At 40.8% G+C, this 23225-nt stretch overlaps 1 protein-coding gene and 1 long non-coding RNA gene across 3 annotated transcripts in view; one reads left to right on the top strand and one right to left on the bottom strand.

Annotated features, from left to right (window-relative positions):
• LOC122466182 overlaps positions 1 to 19957 on the bottom strand; it is a 63453-nt gene extending 43496 nt beyond the window's left edge. For both annotated transcript variants that reach the window (XR_006291512.1, XR_006291511.1), the window contains exons 1-2: positions 19868 to 19957; positions 17076 to 17143 (exon numbers count right to left, since the gene is read on the bottom strand). This is a non-coding gene — a long non-coding RNA (uncharacterized LOC122466182). The remainder of the gene's footprint in view (positions 1 to 17075; positions 17144 to 19867) is intronic.
• Positions 19936 to 23225, top strand: part of CDIN1 (CDAN1 interacting nuclease 1) — a 170706-nt gene continuing 167416 nt past the window's right edge. The window contains 1 exon segment of the mRNA XM_037900520.2: positions 19936 to 20316. Coding sequence (XP_037756448.1) covers positions 20216 to 20316 — 101 coding nt within the window. The 5' untranslated portion in view covers positions 19936 to 20215.

The following is a 23225-nucleotide window of genomic DNA, read 5'->3' as shown; positions in this document are numbered from 1 at the left end:
TGAACTTATCTAGTTCTTTTTTGAACCCTCATATAATCTTGGCCTTCATGACATTCTCTGGTAAAGAGTTCCACAGGTTGACTGCATTGTATGAAGAAATATGTCCTTTTGTTTGTTTTAAAACTGCTGCCTAATAATTTCATCTGATGACGCCTAGTTCTTGTGTTATAAGCAATAACAGCAACTCGAGAACATCTAAACTGGAGCTATGGCTAAGCCTATACTACAGACCTTACAGCAGCAGAGCTGTACTGCTGCAGCTACACCGCTGTAAGGTCTCCCGTGTAGCCACTCTATGCCAATGGGAGAGAACTCTCCTGTCAGCATAATTAAACCACCTCCAATGAGAGGGTCCCCTGCTGACATAGCGCTGTCCACACAGGTGCTTTTGTTGGTGAAACTTATGTTCATTAGGGGTGTGTTTTTTTCACACCCCCGACTGACAAAAGTTTACCAACAAAAGTGCTAGTGTAGACATAGCCTATATCTACACTAGAGAGCTCAGAGTGGTACAGCTGTACCGATGCAGCTGTGCCACAGTAAGATCTCTCGTATAGCTCTATCCCGACACGAGAGAGCTTTCCCATCGACATAATTAAACCACCCCCAATGACTGGCAGTAGCTATGTCGGCGGAAGAGCTTCTCCCGCCACCATAGCACTGTGCACACGACCACTTACGCTGGCATAATTTATGTTGCTCAGGGAGGTATTTTTTTCACACCCCTGAGTGACCTAAGTTTTGCCAACATAAGGGGGTGTGTAGACACGGCCTAACTTTCTCCCTTTTTCTTTTTTCCCACAAAAAGAATAATTAACAATATCTAAATAGACTTTTGAAGATGTGTTTCTCCCTGTAAAAGACTCTATGCAGTTAAAAACAAGGAATAAGGAAATTGTTAAAACATTTGCTAAATACTTTAAGTTTCAAATGCTTTAACTCCTTGCTTGTTTGTTTAAATGTCTTTAATAAAAGGTTAAAGAGATTTGTAATATTGGTAACTAGAATGGGAGTAAGCCAGCAGTAATTTGACATGAAATCCCAGACCACACTTAGCTGCTAAATGCTGTAATAGTAAACAAGATTTTTATTAACATCTTATCCACTGATGGGAGCAAGGCACTGTCTTAACAACCCAGACCCCCTCCAAAAATCTTCACCCTACTTAACCTCATTCAAGTTACACAGTACTGTGAAATCCTATTCATATACTCAGTCTTTGAAGGACTTTGTTGCCAAATAGAAGTTTATTTACCAGCTGGTGCTGCCTTCTCCTTTGCCATAAGAAAACACTTTATTTGGTTGAGAAAACAAAATAACAGAGGTCAAAATCCCTCAGTCCTCCTCTCTAAGAGCACACATAACCCTGATACATACAGGTTTTAGCATGGCCTATAATGGGGAAAATGTTTAAAAACATTAGAAACATACCTCTGTTAAAAATGTTTTCACCCTGATGAAGGGCATTTCAGGGGTGCGAGGAGAGGGCTGGAGTGGAATTCTACACAGGAACACAGAACTCTTCTGTTGAGTCACCAAAAGGAAAGTTCAAATGCTAGAATCCTGGATAAAGCTGTAGAGCATTTCAGACTGGAAATAAGGCTCAGTTTTTACCAGTGTATGTTTCTAGCCTTCATGATTGTAGAGAAAAACTTTAAAATGTGAAGCCAGTGCAAACTGATAGCTCAGAAACCAAAAGTAAATAAAAAGAACCCAACATTTTTTTTTTTAAATCTCATGATTTTTGGAATCTTTCATGATTTTTGAATGCATGAAGTTGGCAATACTACCACCCCCAGATCCCAACTTCCTTGAGAAGACAGGAGGGAATTCCTTATAAGCATGGGCAGCAGGTATATTAGGCCAGGGGAGGCTCTGCCTTGCCGGGCGCTGCCGCGGCCGCTGGACTCCCAGTAGTGGTGTTTGGTGGCAAAGTTTTTGCTTTATTATGCCCCAGGCACATACTGCCTCCTCAGCCGCCCCGGAACCTGCATGGGGCATATCAAAAGCGTCTTTTAACAGACGCTTTTCCCCTGGCTGGGTTGGGTCCGGGGAGGGGAAAAACACCGCGGCTGGCCAGGGCTCCTCGAGCCGAGGATGTGGCAGGGGGGCACTCCGGACTGTGGCTCGCCTGGGGCTCCTCCGGACAGGTAGAGGGGGTGGGGCTTGTGGCTTTGGCCAGCCCGGGGGAGGGCATGGGCAAAAGGGGCCTAGCCAGAGGCTAGCCTCCCCAGATGGGGGCTCCACCCACCGCCCATGCCTATAAGCCTCCTCCGTCCCAGCCCAGCTGGAACCAGGCTGCAGCAGAGAGTGCGCAAAAGGAGCTCCCACTCTGCAGCAACTTCCTGCATGGTCACCCTTTTGTGACACTAGCAGACCAGGTGCCAGCTTATGCCAAAACCCCTAGGCCTCACTGACTCCTGACAAATGCATAGCTGGAAACCCTTCTGGCTCACCTGTTAGTTAATATTGTTAAAACAGATATTAGAGTTATAAGAATGTATTTAGACTTTATGAAATGCATGTAGGATGTTGCACGTTTTAATCTAGACTTATCAGATCTGTATCCCATGTTACAAGGCAATATTTAACAGTTTGCTCTGTAACCATAAAAATGTTTGCTAAAAATGTAAAACCCCCGAATCAGGGGAGAAGCATTACCAAGTGTGAAATACTAGCTTACCACAAGATCTCTTCCCCAACAAAAGTGTTATCATTATACTGAATGGAATTTGGAGGGCAAAATTTCTAAGCATAAGGGATCCCCAAGGTGTCTGGGTTGGGTTAGCCCTAAACGATATATAGAACTTGCAAATATAGCAGCTACTGTTACCTTTTGGAACCTAAGACTGTATCTCATTTGTGTGTGTGCATGTTTTTACCTACTTTAACCTTGTAAATAACTCTCATTTCTTTTTCTTATTTAATAAATCTTTAGTTAGTATTATAGAATTGGTTACAAGTGTCTTTGGTTTGATCTGAGGTACAATTGACCTGGGTAAGTGACTGGTCCTTTGGGACTGGAAGTAACCTGAATATTGTTGTGATTTTTGGTGTAAGGGACCATCTACCACAAAAGCAGACTTGTCTGGGTGTCAAGGTAGACTGGAGTGCCCAAGGGGACTGTCTGTGACTCAATGTTAAAGCAGTTACAGTACTTTAGGAGTTCACACTTGTTACTTGGCTAATTATAGATCATACAACCAGTTAGGGATTAGTGACCTGTTCCTTGACAGTCTACCCTGAGGTTGGCACTCATGCTTGTGAGCTACTTTAGACAGCTTGACACCTTTGATCTTGTGGGTTCCCTGCAGCTGCAGGTTTTACAGCCACTCTGATCTGGCCGTATATGCCTGGGTCTTTTTGGAAGAGAGGCGCTCCAGCAGCTTGATATTTTGCAAGTTTGCCTCAGTAGCTGGAGCCACGTGGCTTGGCAGAAGCTGAACGCTAGGACTAACAGAAAGCCAGCCACCTGCGCACCAGATGAGAATACAGCGCCGATCTATACAGCCACAGTATACAAATAAAACTACTATGCTGGCATAGTTAGCAAGTTTTATTCACCATTATGTCTGAAATCAGCCAGGAGATTGCATTTTGTTTCTTGGGCATTTTCTGGTGCACTGCAAGGTATGCAACCAATGTTTCTTTTAAACTAATTTTTTTTTTAAATAAAAGATTTTGGTGTACCACTTCCAACAAGCTTAGGTACTGCCAGTGGTACATGTACCACAATTTGGGAACATCTGGTTTAGAACATCAAGATGCATAATACAGCCACAATAAATGTACAGTACTTTTAAAACTAACATTACTTATACAGCATTACATCATGTTATTTTACTGCTTTGAACAATCTTATTGCCCGGCTGTGAAAGGCAAAAAGTATACTAAAGCAATATAACATGGCAATAGTCTACATTTTTCACTTACCCTTAGGGGCTACTTAACCTCTTGTTTCACTTTTTCCAGACCAAATCAATGGTAAGGACAACCAAGTGATGATATATATGCCATAACTGTACTAAAGGTCAATGAGATTTAAACATACTGGGTTCAACTCATAAATATTTGATTAATATCAGCATATTTTTATCATATCTAAACCCCAAGCTTGGTGCCTTGGTGGGAAGCACATTATATCAGAAAGAATGTGTAAAATATACAGACCCATGTATTGACACTTGAGTTCAGTTTATCCAAATATGTGCGTGAATGCTGATGTCAAATATCAAGCATAGTAATAATTCTTCTTTTGACTATACATTTCAGTATATAGGTAACAATACATCAATGTAAATTTTACTAGGTGCTTGGTTCAGATCTCACTTACATGACTCTAATGGAGTTATTTCTGATTTACATTGGGATAAGTTAGAGCAGAATCAGACCCTATATACCTTATTACTAACACAGCGGCAGTTCGTTTGGAGTTGATGAGACAGATACGACAGAAACTAGTTTTCTTACAATTTCTTACAATTGTTTCAGGACAGTTGTTTATGATGATGCACCTTACACTGCCACTTCTGATGTTCTATTTGCTGCTGCTACTACACATGCTTGAACAATGATGCAAGGAACACTCAAACTTTCCTTGCTGACGAGAAAAATCATTGTCAGTCCACAAAGATGATTTTTTTCCACGTAACTAAAATGAAAATTGACTTGATGTGGAACATAAGGACCTTAGGGAATTACATACTTTTATAAATCTTCATGTATTTAGTGCCTCCAAAAATCCACCTGTACTATTTTGGTTTATTTTGATTGTTGGATTGAAAAGAAAGTAGATCAGAATAACTAGCCATATGATTCTGGTGAGACTATCAATATGAAAAACAATAACATTTCTCTTTCTTCTTTTTAATGTAGACTTTAAAGAGTGAATGAAAATATCTAGTATTTTTTCAGGCTGTTGGATTCGGCTGATTTTTTTTTTCAATCAGTATGGCTTGAGTTAGATATAAAAACAGGTCCCAGAGGAGGTTGACAAATGGATTAAAGTGGAACATAAATTCCTTATGTCACCTAGTCCCTTAAACCCTGATGTCAGTAACATGCCTAATCATTCCATTATTATAAATGTCAAATATGCTTTACATGTGTTGAAAAAGACTGTAAAAGTGGGTATAAGCAGAAAATGAAGATCCACAAGAAACTGTTTGTACTATTATTCATATAATCTCAAAAAATGTAAAATGAGAAGATTTTGCATCACATACTACGCATATGTTAATATTTCATTTCATTTCTTCATTTACCTGTGTATGTTCTGAATAATAAAGGACAAATCTCCCACTCTCTCAACGTGACTTTCTAGTTATTTGGTTATGTCTCCCCACATTATACTATACATAGTATGCTTTCACTTAATACTGCTACCCCTCTGACCTAACATAGCAAATAGCCTTTAACTATCCAATGTTTATATGATTTTTGAGCAATCTTACTCAAGAATTCAACTCTTCAGCAATGAAAAAACTGGGTGTGTGATGGCCGGATGGGGGATTTTTATGCAAATACATAATCCATTAATACATTTTGAAAGGAAACCTTATCACTCAATGAACAAACTTATTGGGTGAAATCATAACCCATACAAGTCATTGGAAATTTTGCCACTGACTTTCATCAAAGCCAGGATTTCACCCACTGCATGGGACTACAGGAGAAAAGTCTGGAAACATGTATCCATGCTCAAAAATGATGCAGCATCTCCTGGAGAAATTATTGCCTAAATTTTTAAATTAGTCCCTTAATTTGGGGTAACTACTCTGAGACACCAATGGCCTAATTTTCAGATGTGCTGATCACCTGACGCTCCTATTTAAGTCAAATGACACATCCAGTGACCAACACATATAACGATCAAGCCTTAGTTGTTTCTATTAGGTGCTAAAGAACTGAGGCACCGAAAATGAGTGGGCACATCCAAAAGTTTATTCATATGCTGTTAAGAACATTGATTGAAGTCAGTGCATTGGTAGTGAAGAACTGGGCTATAACTTAAAAGTTTTCACATTATTATTTGTGTCCATTTCAGTGAATTTGCTGAAAAGCAATAAAGCAGAAATTATTGAATTTAAACAAGGATTATAAAGTATTTATATTTCCATTTTAAATATATCTTTGTTACCAGAAAATAGAAACAGAGGCCACTTAGCCACCCTGAGATATAATGTCTTCACTAAATTAAGAAAAACAATTTGGGCAATACAGTAGATCCTTGCTAGTTCACAGTAATCACTAGAAAGAGGCACTAGATCTATGGCTTATTACTTCAATCTGTAACCTACTAACCCCCTCTTTTTGTCCTATGATTGCAGAGATATTAACGGGACACTCTAGTTTGAATGGTTCCTTACAATATGGGCTAACTACTTATGCTAAGCAATCTGTTCCACTTTGCATTTAGGCTTTGACTAGCTATGATGCTGGGAGAAACTTTCCCAGATCTGAAGAAGAGCGCTGTGTGCTTCAAAAGCTTGTCTCTCTCACCAACAGAAGTTGGTCCAATAAACAATATTTCCTCACCCACCTTGTCTCTCTAGAAAACTCATTGGAAGTTACTGAATTTTGCAAATTAGGAAAAAACTAAACAAATAAAAAATCACAAGGCAAATACTTCACAAGATATGTTTATTTAATTGAAAGTGTAGCTTTGTTTTAATTACTTATAATTACACATAGAATACTACATTAAACTATATATAGAAAAACATTAAAAGAATGTTAACGTTGCAATGTCAACCACTCAAAAGTTAGGCAATGGTAGTCAGGGCCGTCCTTAAGGGGGTGTGGGGCCCAGGACATAGGTGCCCAGTTTTTATCTACCGGGGGGTGCTCCCCCCAGCTCCGCCCCCACTCCACCCCTTCCCCTAAGGCCCCAACCCCACCCCGCCTCCTCCCAGCCCCGTTCTGCCTCTGCCCTGCCTCTTCCCCATCCAGTTCCTCCCCCGCCCCTAGCGCACTGTGCCCTTGCCCCTCTCCCCTCCTGCCCAGTACTGAGTCCAGTTGCCACGAAAAGCTGATCGGCAGTAGGCGCTGGGGGGGGAGGGGGCGGGGAGAGGGTATGTTGATTGGCAGGGCCTGCCGGCGGGCAGGAAACACTAGCGGGAGGGGGAGGTTGGTAGGGCGGTTCCTCCTTGCCTCCCCCCCGCCCCCTGCCAACTCCTGCCTCACCTCCCAACCTGCCTTCTCAGGAAGTGCGAGGCCCTCCAAAGCACAGGGCCCCGGGATGGTTGCCCTGATTTGCCATACCCTAGGGGCAGCTCTGATGGTCGTCCCTAGGGTATTAACTTTGTCTGCAAAACCTTGATTCAGCCCTGTAGTACATATGCATTATGAGTAAGGCTACGTTTATGTCATGAAGGTCCAGAGATTTCCATGGCATTTTCTGCTTCAGTCCATGGGGCTGCGGAACTGGAGCTGGCAGCCAGCGGGGCCCTGGCAGGGTTCCAGCGACAGGCGACAGCCTCCTTAGGGTTTCCCTGCAGGTTTCTAATGACAGGTGACAGCCTCCTCGGGTTCCAGCGAGGACTGGGGAACAGCCTCGCAGGGATTGTGGGGGAGAGAATATTGTAGCTCCCAGGCACCACGGTTGCAGGGGAAACTATGGAGCTGCAACAGCAAAAGTCACAGCCAGGTTATGGCTTCCGTGAATTTTTGTTTGTTGCCTGTGACCTGTCCGTGACTTTTACTAAAAATAACCATGAAAATATCTTAGCCTTATTTTTGATATGGTCCTTAATTATTATTTTTTTCCCACAGAACACCTGCCTCATTCAGTGCACAGGACAGACAATGTCCATCATTTTGGTAACCATTAAGTATTTCTTTATTATTCTCATCATTCATAGTGTGATCTCACACATTATTTACTGCACACCATCCCTACACCCAAACCCTACACTGAATACAAAATTACTAATTTTCCTAATGAGCTTTTTTATGATCTACGATCAATCTATGATTTTATGATTCATTACTCTATCAGAGAGGCTCCTTAGCTAAAGGTCCCCTGTTCTTTGCAAACAACTCTCAGGTCAGACCTGACAAACTCACTATACCAAAAACATGTCTTACAAGATATTTATCCAAAAAGAGTAACATGTAAGGTATCTACAGAAAGCTCGTAACTTATCAAGATTCATAATAATTGCATAATGTATGTATGGGTAATATTTAAGGAATAATGTATTTATATTGAAAGTATGTTTTATGGACTTGGAATAAAAATTAGGCCTGGTCTACCCAAGGAACTTACATCAGTATAGCTATGTCTCTCACAGATGTGAAAAATCCTCACCCCTGAGAGATGTAGTTATACCGACCTAACCCCCGGTATAGACAATGCTAGGTCGAGGGAAGAATTCTTCCGTCGAACTAACACCACTTGGGGAGGTGAAGCACCTATGCTGACTGGAGAACACCTCCCATCAGTGTAGCTAGTGTCTACACTGAAGTGCTACAGCGGTAAAGCTAAAGCAGTGTTTTAAGTTTAGACCCTTAGTCACCAGAGGATATTGTATACCAGTGATGGCCCATTCAGATAGAAGGGAACTGTCACTCCACCCTGTTTGGTCAATGATTCAGAGGATTTGGGGGCAGAGGATCCAGGATTCCTGTGAGTAGCCAGTGTCAGGGCTGGATAACACAGGGGAATGATTCAAAGATCTTGGGGACTGGGATGCACCTATTGTTAATCTGCAAGATGAAGTCCTAGTCAATGTAAGGCAGCTTACCTAACTCTGTAAGAGTCTACACTAAAATGTAGCTCTCACCGATGTAACTGCCCACTACATCAACTTAATAACTTCACCTCCACGAGAGTTGTAGCACATAGGTCAATGTAGTTAGGTTGACGCGGTAGAAGCATAGACGCTGCATTGCTTACATTGACTGTTGCTGCCTTTCAGAAGCTGTCCCACAATGCCCCACACTGACAGTTAAATTAGTGCAAGTGTTTCTGGTGAGGATGCACTCCAACGACACAAAGACTGTACTGTGGACATGCAAAAGCGATTTAATTACTGTGATGGCTATACATCAATGTAACTTAGATTAACTTAATTTTGTAGTGTAGACTTGCCTGAAGACAGGGCTGGCATAGCCCACAGGTAAGTGTTTGAGTATCTGAAAGGCTAGTGCTGTTAGAGAGCTGACAACCAGCCAGGCACAGGCAAGACTCTCTCATGCTAGAGGGAGGGGAGTAACAGGTGGCTCACAGTTCTGGGTACCCTGAGAAGCGTCACAATGAGTTTTTCATAAACCATAATAAATGTAAACCAGAAAGATTAAGGCCAAAATTGTCAGAAGTGTCCACTAATTTGGGGTATGCAATATGAGATTCCTAGGGCTTGATTTTTTTCACTTGATATGTTCAAACCACAGTGCCCATCAACTTCAGTTGCATTGTGAGTGCTCAGCATTTCTGTAAATCAAGTCCCCAGGTGTCTCAATGTGGGGTTTCAGAAAGTGAGGAAAACAAAGTGAAAATTTTGATTCAAGTGACTTGCCCAGCACAACACAGCAGCAGAGGCAGGCATAATATCCAGTTCTCCAGAGCAGCATTCAATTGCTTTAAACATGAGACCATCCTTTTTCTCCCTGCAGTTTCCTGCCTCATTCACTATAAACGTTCTAACTTCTGAAACAACTGTGGCAGGGGTCCTATAGAGAACAATCCCAATGCATTCCCTGTGCAGGAATCCTTCAGAAAAAATTGTATGTGATCATGAAAGTAAAGAGTTTATCATAAACACATACACATAGAGGGGCCAAATTAACATGGTGCAGACAGCCCTTCTGGTATTTTCTCACTTTTTAGGTACTTGATTTTGCAACTGTAAAGATATTTTATTATAAAGATTTTGCATATAATTGTCTGAGTGTTTATAAAATGAAAACTGAAAAAAAAAATCCATCACAGACCTGTGCCACTTGAGCTAACTGAATAACTGGCATAAGTAGTAGGAGAGCAGCCACTCAAGAGAAATGAGACATACATTCGATGAAAGTATTTGCTGACCGCAGATATATGTTGAGACTCAGAAATTCTGAGTTCAATACCAGGTTCTGTAAGTGCTCTCTTCTGGTTACATACCCCCATGACCTGCCCTCTTTGGTTTCTGTCCTTCCTGCTCCTGTTCCCCCATAGCCTGAACACCCCAGTCTTTCCACACATCTCCTCTCCTGCTCTTTACTCCTCAACATTCAAATCAGGCTGCTTCCTCGTTCTTCACTCTGCCTAGGGAGAGCATTTCCCATACAGGAGAAACAATCTCCCTTTTCCAGTTCTGGTGCCACAGTGGCCCTCTGGAGCAGCAAAGAGCAATTGCATGAAAAGGTTTGTTCGGCCCCAGACTAGAGCATGCTCAATGATCCTGAGCATGGGTGGGTAGGTGGAACATGCTCAGTGCGGTTGGCACAGAGCATTATGGAAGTGAAGCATGTTGATTACAGACAGGATGTTCAGATAATTTTGTTGCCAACCTCTAACAAACTTCTACTGAGCAAATGCAAATGAAGATTTTCAGTAGTTTATAATTTTTTCATGTCAGTGTGCATTTTCATGGGAGCAGCAGAAGGCAACACTGATCCCAGAGCTACCCTTATACAAAATTTCAAGTCCATACTCCAAAGCATGGAAATGCTAGAACTTCTCAACAAACAAAGTTGTAACATTTTTTTTAATATGGGCAAAACAATGGTTTCCCCCCAAACCTTGTGCTCATAAATAGCAGAAACATTTTTATTTGTGTTTTCCAAAAAAATCAGCCTGAAGCAGACACTAGGAATGGAAAATTCCAGCCTGAACAGTTAAAATTTGGCAAATATATAATCAACTATCAGGGTCTTATAATAGTAAGTGTTAGGCAAGAAAGTAAAACTGCCATCAGTAATCATAACAGAAATAGCAGTTTTTGAAATATTTACATGCTAGTCTCCATCCAATACCTACTTGTCAAGTACACACATTCTAAAATAAAAAACCCACCCCACATCTGTCATGAGCTAGTAGCCTTGCTGGAATCAGACAAAATGGCTCATGTCCCGGTCTGAGGGCCTGATCCATACCTGCAACTGAAGAGGAGGGAAGGAAGGCACAAAGATGCCCTTTGACTCCTAAGAGCCTTGGGACACTCTGCCAGGCATATCTTCCTTCAGGCACTCTAAGCTGTGAGAGCTACCAAACAATCCCCAAGGCCATTTCAGCAGCAAGGAAAGCCTTGGCCTCTTCCGGCTGCAAGAGGGTTGTCACTATGGGAGCTCTACTCCAGCTGAGGATGCCCCTACACACTACATAGGGGAAATCCTCCAGGGACCATATCCAATAGATTCAGAGCTGCTTTGCACATGTAAAGCAGCCATAGTGCAGTCCACAGCCAATAATTCTCTCGTAAGGGCAGTAGAAAGAACAGTGATCAGTCATATCTTACCAGATTCTAAATAATAAATTTTTCAAAATTATTATACTGTTGTATACTTGTTACGTAAAATACACGTACACACATCTGTAATAAAAGAGTCTGATCCAAAGCTTACTGAAGTCACTGAAAGACTGTCCTCTGATTTTAATGGGCTTTGGATCAGGCCCTAAATGCATAAGTAATGTTTTAAATATGTTGCATAAATGCATATATAATGTTTAAATAATTTATTTTGAAAGCAAAAAAATATATATTTAAGGAGTGTAGATCACTTGGGGATGGAGATATAGCTCAGTGGTTTGAGCACTGGCCTGCTAAACCCAGGGTTGTGAGTTCAATCCTTGAGGGGGCCATGTAGGGATCTAGGGCAAAAATTGGGGATTAGCCCTGCTTTAAGCAGTGGGTTAGACTAGATGACCTCCTGAGGTCTCTTCCAACCCTGATAGTCTATGATAATGGATATGTTAATTTGCATCAACAATTTCTGCTAGTGTGAATAACTATCTTGAACATTTAGAAGAAAAAAGAACAATGAATGCCTCTCTGAGTTGACATTCTACTACATATAATTGTTCCATCCTTGGCAAGTTCTTCTTATTGTTGTGATATCAAGCAATCATCAGAATACTTTTAAGAAAAAAAATAATAGAAATGTACAGTGAACTATCAGTGTGAGAATTGGCAAAATAGTCAATATTTAACAGTGATGTATGGCTCAGTTGTTATGATTTCCTCTTTAACTTATTTTATCTCCTGCCCCCCTTTTAAAAAAAAACCCACAAATTGAACATATCATTGTGGTTTGTTCCACGATATAATTACTTTCACTAAGATCATTAGAACATATGGATGTAAATTAAATGATAAATTGAGGGTGCTTCTTGTTTACGAGGTAATAACTATATCCTGTGGAGGCGTTTATTAATCCAGTTACAGATATAGTTATTACTAAGTTATCTGGAAGCATGCTCTAGTTTTTCTATGGTACTGGAGTGTCTAATGAGAGTAAATGGGCCAAAAAATAAGACTTTTTTAAAATTAAACAGGAACAAAAGCTGAAATAGTTTGAAACAACATATATGAACAGATGGGTGGAAAAAAGAGGATGAGATAACTATGTTTGCTGTGGGCATTAGGGAATACTAGTAGCCATATTATTGTGATAGTTGCAAATGAACTTCTATTTTAAGCCTCATTTTGTCTCCCACTCTAAAATCTGTAAAGGAAGGAATATCTAACTCAGGGTAGGCAACCTATGGCATGCGTGCCAAAGGCGGCAGGTGAGCTGATTTTTAGTGGCACTCATACTTCCCGGGTCCTGGCCACCGGTCCGGGGGGCTCTGCATTTTAATTTAATTTTAAATGAAGCTTCTGAAACATTTTAAAAACCTTGTTTACTTTACATACAACAATAGTTTAGTTATATATTATAGACTTATAGAAAGAGACCTTCTAAAAATATTAAAAGGTATAAATGGCACCGAAAACCTTAAATTAGAGTGAATAAATGAAGACTCAGCACACCACTTCTGAAAGGTTGCCGACCCCTGTAACTCAATTGATAATCTGTTCTTTGATCAAGGTAGAATTTTTCTGCCTAATTTGAAGTAAATTGGACAAAGGGTAGTTGAATGATGACAACCTAAAAATACAGGTGTTGACCAGAACTGGAAAAGATGTCTACCTTTTAAAACCATTTTGTAGCAAAAACTCCAGAAAGAATGAGACAGATAAAACTTAGTTACATTAGTTATAACTGATCTAGTGCTCAGGAACAAACTTACTTGATTAAACTTTAATTTTAAAAGCCATTTAGATATTAAATAGTGACATCATATTGCCTTGTCAGCTCCAAAGACTTTAAACTGGTCAAATGACTGATGAAGGCTTGTCAATGAAAAAAAAAGTTTTTTTCCTTCCTCTGATTAAAGTTAATCAGACAAGCTGTTTGGGCTCCAAAGAGCATCATCCAACTTGAAAGGCCATACTCTCAGAGAAAGAAAGGATTGAGGGTTCATACAACCTGGTGGAGTTGGGCAGGCGACGAAGAGTGCCTGAAGCCTATGTGAGGAAGGAGTCAGAACAGGCCCCCTAATGGTCACCTGGGAGCTGATGCAAATGAATAGGGGTTTGCCAGGATATGTGAATCTCCTGAGCTCTACAGGAATGGGGCTCTTTTCCTGTGTATTTCAGTCTATCCATAGGAGAGGAGAGGTGAAATGCCCCCATATCTGCTGTTCTGCTCCTTTCTGATCCCATTGCTTTTCTCATTACTCCAGCCCTGCACATTTCCTAAGATCCTTCAGGAAGGGGATTTCCTCTATTACACACCTCCTAATGTTCTCATGATGGGCTCCCCAGACCAGTACTTTAGGAGTGAAAGGGATTCTGCTCCTCCAGACACGCAGGAAGTCACAAATAGGGAAAGAAATCCCCTTTCCTCAGCCTACTCCCATTAAAAAAAAATCTGTTTAGAACCATGACATTAGGACTATTTAAAAAAAAGCTTCCCAGATAAAAACTTGTACTTAGCTGGAGTCAACGTTACAAGTACAGAATTTTGGTTTATGTATGACCTTTCAGGAAGGTGAGTTTTACCCTACAACGGGAATATGGACTATTTTTTAAACCAGGTTTTAAACCCAACTTTCAAGACAGGAACAAATATATTACACTGAAACCTGTGTTCATGTTATATTTCATATTATAAAGAAACATATATTGGTATGTTTGTTATGACACATATGAAAGCAGTGTAATCTGGGCCTTTTTTCTTCTTTACCCACCTGCATATGTGACATATTATTTTATCATCTACTCAAACAAATAAAAAGAAAGGATGGTAGAAATTATGCCAGTTGTATCTGATTTTATGGCCATTTCATTAATAACAGAATCTTTATCCTCTTCTTGAAGTTCAAAGGATTTGATCTATGGATCAAATGCATCAGAAAGGATATATACACTTATGCCTTCAGCATAGTAGACAGTTGAAAATTAGTTTCTAATATGTCCTGTATGTTGTCTACCAAAGATACCACATACCATTCCCGTTTCCATTCAAAACAAAGGGGGTGTTAAATTCCTTTTGTGGAAAGTGATGAACTGCAGTTTTAATTATGGTCTGTGGCCCAGGGATACAAGTTAGGGCCATATATTATACTCAATCCACTGCAGATCTCCCACTGATAACAATGGATAGTTTGTCCTGAGATCAAGGGTAGGATTAAGGCTCTTATTTAGTAACTAAACTTTTAGTTGGTAGAATTATTGTTGCAGTTAGCATTACTCAATGGGAAAAAATTATGCAGGGGACTATTTCTGGAAGGACTACCTCTGTTTCTGCTGTTGTTTCCTTGGCTATTTGCACATGTAATTGCAATAATTACCCATGTAAATTGGGTGTGCAAGGACACGTGCATTTTGCATGCAGAATTGTCCCATTTATGTTTTTAGCAATTCAGGCCCTGACTTCAAAGTTAACATGTCATTTAGATAAATGGGGGGATTTCACATCTCTCAAAGCTGTTGCTTCACTCAGAGACCATACTACACTGGTTGATGTTTGTTAGATTTTCTTAATGACCATAAGAGCCAGAAAGTATTTTTTTTATTATTTTTAAATAAAATCTGGAATTTCACAGAATCACAGTCTGTTATGAGGACCTAATAAATAATAAGCCCAGTCTGGTCTGTGGACTGGCAATCTAACATCCCTGTTCTAATCTATCCCATTTTTGTGATTTGTAAGATGAAGTAACATTTGTTGAATTTTTTTTAAGAACATTTAGTACTGAACCTGGGAAATGTACACAGATAAATCTACAAGTTACAGAACGTAACATTACAATTTAAAAATCACTTTCAATGGAAATTATCCTACAAAGAAGACAGCAAGACTTTTTTTTAAGAGCATAATTTATTTGTTTATAAAGAAGTAGCAGTGAGGAAGGAGCAGGTAATTATTATGAAACTTCCATTTCCGGAAGAAGCGGTACAGGTAATTCTAATCTTTGGCAAGAAAGGGGAAAATGAGCCTTTCTGGAGCCTAGGAAAATTACACCCTCATGGGGCTTAAAATGGATATCATACTGAAAAGGGTTTTCCCCAGCATGTTGTAATATTAAAGAAAGAAGATATTACTTTTCAGAGCTAAAGAAAATAAAATCTTTTTATATTTAATATGATTATTTCTGCTTTAAGGAAAGATCTTGTATCATTTTTGTGTATTTGGTCTCTGAGGAAGGGGATGTATAGTTATAGTGGAGGCACAAGAGACAAAAAGAGAGAAAGAGAATGCGTGTATGATTCCCATTCTTTTCAGTGCTACAATTTCTGTTGCTACTAAGAGAATGCAGGGGGGAAAATGACCACAAAGTGGTATTTAGTTCAGTAAGAAACAAACTCCAGCTGTGAACTTGTGATCAATCCGTCTGTATTCAAATGTGTTTCCTTCATTACTCTTACTAAGTTTTCAGGAACAGTAAGATCAATGTTTCTTCTAAGTTTTGCCCACCACAAATTTCATTTTTTAAATCTAGAAACCATACCCTGGATTTTATAAAATAAACATGGCAAAAGCCACCTACTTAACGATTATATATAGATATACATACTTCCTTTTGTTCTAAGCTCTTAGAGATGCTATATAGACATAAATACATACATACACAAATACATATATGCAAACACATTTTATGGAGGCCTCAGTAGCGAATCCATAATTAAGACTGTGTTGGTCGTAAAAAAGGATCAAAATCCCTGCTTCGTGTCTTAATAACTGAAATTAGCCTCCAAATTTTTAAAACAATAATTTTGAATAGAACTACTGAATTTTCTTTGTAATATTTTTGTAGAATAGTTAGTAACGTTTGCAGAGAAATTATTTAACTTATGCTCTCTTTTAGACATTTCACCTTATTTTTCTCTCATTTCTTTGGGTTTCTTCAGGTAAACAAGCACAGTACTTAAACTCTAAACTTCAGACACAGATGCTGATCTCAGACACAAGCCACCTTTAAAATAGGGATCTTTCACAATTTCTATCAAATGTATCTGTGACATCTCTGTATTGAAGTGTCCTGGACAGCTCACACTTTATGGAGATTGTGGCATATGCTGGTGTCCTGGTACTGACCAATGTTTTAAAAAACAACAAAACAAGCCTTTTTTAAAAAAGCCACATTGTAACAAAAATCAGTGTATTTTTGATTGGAATCCTCAGTCCACATTTTAAAAATAGAGTTGAACAGACAATATGTCATTACAAATGCAAACAAATCGCTGGCACGGCTGTCTTTAATCATAAAGCTATTTTATTATTTTTATTATATTTAGGTTTTCATCCTACAAGGATTTATGTCTGCATAGAAGTTTACTCACATGGCTAATCCCATTGAACTCAATGAGGTTACTTGCATCAGTAAAGTTACACACGTAACTAGCCTTTGCAGCATCAGAGCCTAATTCATATTTTAAAAGTTGAAAGTAAATCATCAATCCTGCATTTTGTCTCACATGGGTAGAGCCTCATTGGTTTCAAGAACTTCTGCATGGGTTCTTTCACGAGGACTGCCTGTATGGACAACTTGAAGAAGTGGATACTGTATTATTATTTTTTCATTTACAAATTTATCTTACCTTTTCTGTTCCAAAAGTAATCAGTGGAGAAATAGAATCTTGCTAGTATGGGGCCAAGTTCTCCACTTCTATGGAAAAAGAAAAGTTAAAGATCTACTGTTAGGTTAAAATGTGTATGTAAATGTGTAAATAGAAACTGTTTGCCTCTTTCACTAATACTTTAGATCATTAAACTTGTTTTTAAAAAAATAGTTTACTTTCCACCAATAATGCTGTTTGTTCCCTTCTCTCAGCAAAGACTGTGAAAAACAGACTGATTTATTTCATGTTTATTTCTAGCCAGTTTCATTTTTTGTTTCTCAACCACTATGTGAAATGTACCAGATTGGTTGCAATTTCTGCATGGGAATTTTGAAGTAAAAACAAATCACTGTTTTCACTGAAACTTAAAAATATGTTTTTGTTTATTTAGGCCAGGGGAAGACTTTTGGGTGCAAACACAGCCCCACTGAAGTAAAGGGGACTCTGTGCAGACACATCAGAATACCCTGCCCACAGTTAACTGTGGGATTAGAGTGTTAATTACTTCCTCTCCTTCAAACATTTCAGCACATACCCTGTTGTTGCCTAAAAGCAAAAATTTATCACAAGTTTCGAAATCTTTGGTGTTTTTCTTAAAGCCCCATCTCTTACAGCCCCTGTGAGAATATCAGCTTTCTTTTTTCTTATAAGCAAATTTCTAGCTCTCATGGTAGCAAAAAACTTGAAAATGTGAACCATAAAGGCATGAGCATAGTTTGGGAGTGGGGGCATTCCCCTGCAAACTGCAAGGCTTGGGCAGGTGCAGAATTTGCTGCCCCTGTGTGCAGCCCCATTGGCCTGACTTGAGCTGCTCCTCCACCCCCAATATAGAAGTCAAACTATGCCAATGTTTAAAGGCTCAAAACCAGGAGGCAAACACAAAGATCTCAAATATTATTTTTTTAATCTCTCATGATTTCTAAGTCAGTTTCAAAGATATTTGTGGATTGACTCACTATATCTAAAAACATGGTATTGGCACTGCGACTTTATAGATGTACTTAACTTTACAAAATGCAAGTAGTCCCATTGGCTTAGCATGTGTAACGTGAAGTACATGTATAATTTTTTGCAGTTAAGGCCTCAAGTTTATATTGTTATTCTGGGTGTTGGGAGAAACCTTGCTGAAGCTGGTGGGCATAATGGATGCCTTCCATTCAGGCTACATGGGGGAACAATTAAATGCCCCTTTGTTTAGCAATATCTGAAATAATACAAGCCACCACCTAAAACATTGGCCATATGTAAAGCCATTCAGGAATCTGAATTATGTGGACAGAATGTAAAGGCAGGGACAAGGGATTAATAGCAGGGGTGTATGTGAGAGAGAAGGGGCAGAAACACCACTGAAACAGAGAAGGCGTGAAGTAGCCCCAGAAAGTTATGGAGCATAGAAAGAAAAAGCTGAGAGAGAGCTTTTGATAAAGTGCTGGCTTTTTAAAGAGGACTGGAACGGTAAGCAAAGACGCTATCTTATATTTGGTTTCTACTGTGTTCATGGAACCAAGGCTTTGTAAATAAAGAGTGCATCAAAGAAATCCCTGACTCCATCATCTTTTCTCCTCCTAACCAAAACAACCCATAAGAGCCTGTAAACTGTCTAAGAGGGATCAAGAAGGGGGTAACAACATACAATTATTTATTAAAAAGGAGCTCCTATCATCCAGGTATTTCTAGACAATTTTTAAATACACAGCACGAAAATAAAATCCATAATAGGAGTACTTTTCTTAAAATTATATTTTATAAAATCCTATTTTAATGTTTATTTAGAGGTTAAATTATTGCTAGGTATACTAACATAACTGTACTGAGTTTGCAATTCCAAAAGTACACTGTATGAGAGGAAAGGAGTACTTGTGGCACCTTAGAGACTAACCAATTTATTTGAGCATAAGCTTTCGTGAGCTACAGCTCACTTCATCGGATGAAGTGAGCTGTAGCTCACAAAAGCTTATGCTCAAATAAACTAGTTAGTCTCTAAGGTGCCACAAGTACTCCTTTTCTTTTTGCGAATACAGACTAACACGGCTGTTACTCTGAAACCTGTATGAGAGGAAGATGCTAGCTAGAAACAAATATGACATTGACCAGTATACTTATTCTGTTGAAACTGACAGAACCAAATAAACAAACAGTGACAATGGTGAAAAGTAATTTAGTTTAAAAATACTATAAAAGTTGAAACAAGGGACTGGAGTGGCACATCAGTGTCTTACTGAAGGCAGAAAAGGCAAAAGGACTAAAGGAGAGGGGGATTAAAGGTAACAGAGTGGGTCAGGAGGCCTGACCTCCCAGTAACAGTTTTAGGATCCATAGATCTCTGGGCATACACACAGGGTGCCAACTCTTGTCCTTCCCAAACCTTGCCCCCCTGTATCCCTCAATGGCTACACAGCTTGTATGAGGCCTTTACTCACACTCTTGGCACTGTGAGCCACTTCCTGGTCCGTGCAAAGATGCAGGCCAGGGAAGGAAGCGAGTCACGGGACAAGTACCCCCATTTTTTTTTATCCCTCTCAAGGGATGCTTTTCTCCCCTGGCCCTCCCCAAACTGGTCCTTCCGGAGGCTGCACTTTCACCTCCCATGGCAGGGGCAAAGAACAGCACTACGGTATGCAACCATTAAGGGCAGCAACCACAGAGTAACCGCTCCACTTAGCTGGGGCGGCGGGGGGGCAGGCACAGCTCTCCACTCCCTTTACACCAGCGGCTGGAAAGGAGGCGCACCGTGGGACTAGAGTAGCCAGATGGCCGCAGCAACCGACTACCTGCTCAGGCATAGCCAGAGCCTGCCCACAGCGCGGAAGAGCCTGCGGCGTGGCGCAGCCCCGCCCTCAAGCGTTAACTCCTCCCAACCGCCGCCGCCGCCGCCGCTCGTTCTCCCCCCCACCTCCTTATTCCTCAAGGGCGGGGCGGCAGGAGCCGGTAACTGTCGCGCATGGGCGCTGGGCTTTTCCAACGCTGGGCGCTCGCGCGGGGTGTCAGAGCCTTGCTGCGGCTGCAGCGCCATTCTCCTCTCTCCCCATCCCCTAGGATTAGAGCGGGCGCGCCCCCCTCCTCCCTTCTGGCTGCTGCAGCCCTGCGTTGTGTGACTGGGAGGTTCCTGAGTGCGAGGCATGAAGCTGAGTAAAGCCCAGTATGATGAAATAGCCCAGTTCTTGGGGCACGTGCAGCCCACCAGACAGAGCCTGAGGAAGCTGAAGGAGAGATTCCCTAGGTAAGTCTGTCTCCACTCCACAGCCCTGGACTGCCACCCTGTGCCAGTGCAGCCCCCACTCCTCTGGGCTTGTGGGGTGGCCTGCAATCTCCATGCGTGGATTATAGGAGCTAGATCTTGTTTCTAAGGGCAGCCCTGCATGGTGGTTTTCTGCGTGGTACAAAATTCTACATGGTTCAAAATCACACACACACACACACACACCCCATCGTGCAGCATACAGTCATTTAGGGGGTAATGTTTGTCTTGTGTGAGCTGATGGGGGAACAAAATAAAGGATGCCCCCCAAATAAGCAGCCTCTGGTTACCCTATGTGAACCCCCAAACTCCAGATGGATCCAATTGCCTGAGTGAGCCATCATTGCCTTGATCCCTGACTTGCGGGGAATTGAGGCAGAATCCTACTTGGGATGCTATTTCCCTTCCCTTCTAGTACAGGGAAAGGAATGGCCAGCAGACCCTCCTGTAACTTTTCCCTACACATCATGCCACTGTTGGGTTGGTTGAAGGCCCAGTCAAGGATCACCTGCTTAGATGAGCATTAACCAATTTCACCTTCTGATATTGCTGCAGTTAAGATCACCAACACAGTCAGGTAAATACCTACTTGGATAAAACTGAAGAGCATGGATGATAGGAGTTGGGCCTCATTTCTTGCATTTACTTCCTGCTAGCTATGATAGAGGTCATGTTTGTTAACATTCAGGAGGCTGCAAAGGTCATCCCCTTTCCAAGGCTTTTGGGAAGGGGGTTAATGATATGAGGGTTATGAGGTGATAGTGACAGCCATGTGGGATTTACTTATGCTTTCTGGATATTTAGGACTATATTCTCAGTGCTTTATGTAGGCATAACATTTGTTGGGGGGGTGGTTTACAATTTGCTGTTTTTGTGAAGATGCTACCTGTTCTGATAGGAGAGCTTCTCCCCGTCGGCGAGGGTACTCCACCTCCCTGAGAGGTGGCAGCTATATGGACAGGAGAAGCCCTCCCATTGACACAGCACTATCTAAACTGGGGAATAGGTCGGTATAACTACGTCACTATGGGATGGGGATTTTCTACACACCTGAGCAATGTAGTTATATTGACATAAGTTCCTAGTGTAGACCAAGCCTTAGTGTTGGTGAATTACTCTAAAGTAATGATCTTTCCCTGGCCTAAATGTATTTCTCTGCAGAAAATAAATTGTGCAACGCCAACTTCTCTGAACCTCTCTATCAATATGCTTCAACACTGAGCTGGATGGACTACCTCTATGAGTAAGAGGGTAGTTCAGCCTCCCTTCTCATTCTCTCATTAACCTCTGCTGAGGTAGCAAGTAAAAATGCACATTGTGGTTGCATTTTTTTGTGACGGTGACAGCTGTCCACTGGGATTTATTAATCACCAAGTTGGAAGTTGGGAAAATCATTCAACTGAAAATTCCATGAGAGGACTTTCAAATATCTGGCTTCCATTTCAGTTACAAAGCAAGATCCCACCTCCCTCCCAAATTTAATATTTAAAAATAAATGAAAATAGTTTTTCAGCATTTGAGACCCCCGAAGTAGCTGCAGGCTTTGTAGAGATTGGAGTCCACTTAGCCCACTTAGTCTGGTGTACATTAAAACGTTAGCTTGGCTTAAGTATGTCACTCAGGGGTTTTGAAAAATGTCATGCCCTGTGTGATGTAATTAAGTCAAATTAAGCCCCTGGTATAGACACTGCTAAACTGATGAAAAAATTCTGTTGCTCTTGTGTCTGCACTACAGCTGTGCCGCTATAGCATTCTAGTGCTGACGTACCCCTTGTAGAGTTAGCTGTAGAATGAGGGAATGTCTACACTTAAAACGCTACAGCGGCACAGCTGTAGCTGCACCACTGTAACACTTTACTGTGGACACAGATTACAGCGATGGGAGGGATTCTCCTGTCGCTGTAGTGAATCCACATCCCCGAGAGGAAGTAGCTAGGCTGATGGAAGAATTCGTCCATTGACTTAGTGCTGTCTACACTGGAGGTTAGGTTGGCATAGCTATGTCTCTCAGGGGTGTGGATATTTCACACCTCTGAAAGAAGTAGCTATGCTGATGTAAAGTTTCAGTGTACACCAGCCCTCAACCTTCAACAAGCTTTCCCTTTCATCTATTTACAAAACCCTGGATCATCCCAGACCTGGTCTATGCACACAACTTAAACTGATTTAATTAAATTGGTGCAACATCACACCTTTAGGTAAACTGATGCAATTTGGATTGTGGACTGTCTAATCTGTTATGAATGTTCATACACAAAATTGCACTGGTTTAACATGTTGATTTAACATCACACAGACTTTCAAACACATTCAGGAACTTTCTGTTCACCTCCCCACATATCATTTACCAGGTACTTTGATCCTACAAATCTATATATGTGCAATGGGGGTGTCATGAGTTGCATACTACAGAACTACAGCATGGGGGGGGGAGGGATAGCTCAGTGGTTTGAGTGTTGGCCTGCTAAACCCACAGTTGTGAGTTCAATCCTTAAGGGGGGCATTTAGGGATCGGGGGCAAAAATTGAAGGGTTGGTCCTGCTTTGAGCAGGGGGTTGGACTAGATGACCTCCTGAGGTCCCTTCCAATCCTGATATTCTATGAACTGATAAGTCTTTTCCATCTGTAAAAGACAATGATTACTACAAGTAGTACTACTTCTAGTAAAACGATGCAGTTAACTTTTATGTTTTAAATTGCCAATTACACTCCATTTTGTTAGAGTGGAGGGTGCAGTGCTGCAGTTCCATAGACTATGTCCTTAATTCAAAAATCCAACAAGCCAAGGTAATCGCCAATAAAAAAAATCACCCCTTAACCTTTTCTTGATTAAGAAAAATAAATTGAGCTCCTTGGAACGTTTACTAAAAGGCATGGCTCCATAGATGATT

The sequence above is a fragment of the Chelonia mydas genome, chromosome 6 (assembly GCF_015237465.2).
Source record: "Chelonia mydas isolate rCheMyd1 chromosome 6, rCheMyd1.pri.v2, whole genome shotgun sequence".
NCBI classification, from domain to species: domain Eukaryota; kingdom Metazoa; phylum Chordata; order Testudines; family Cheloniidae; genus Chelonia; species Chelonia mydas.
Note: the sequence above shows the minus strand (reverse complement) of the source record. Positions and strands in the feature narration are given on the sequence as shown.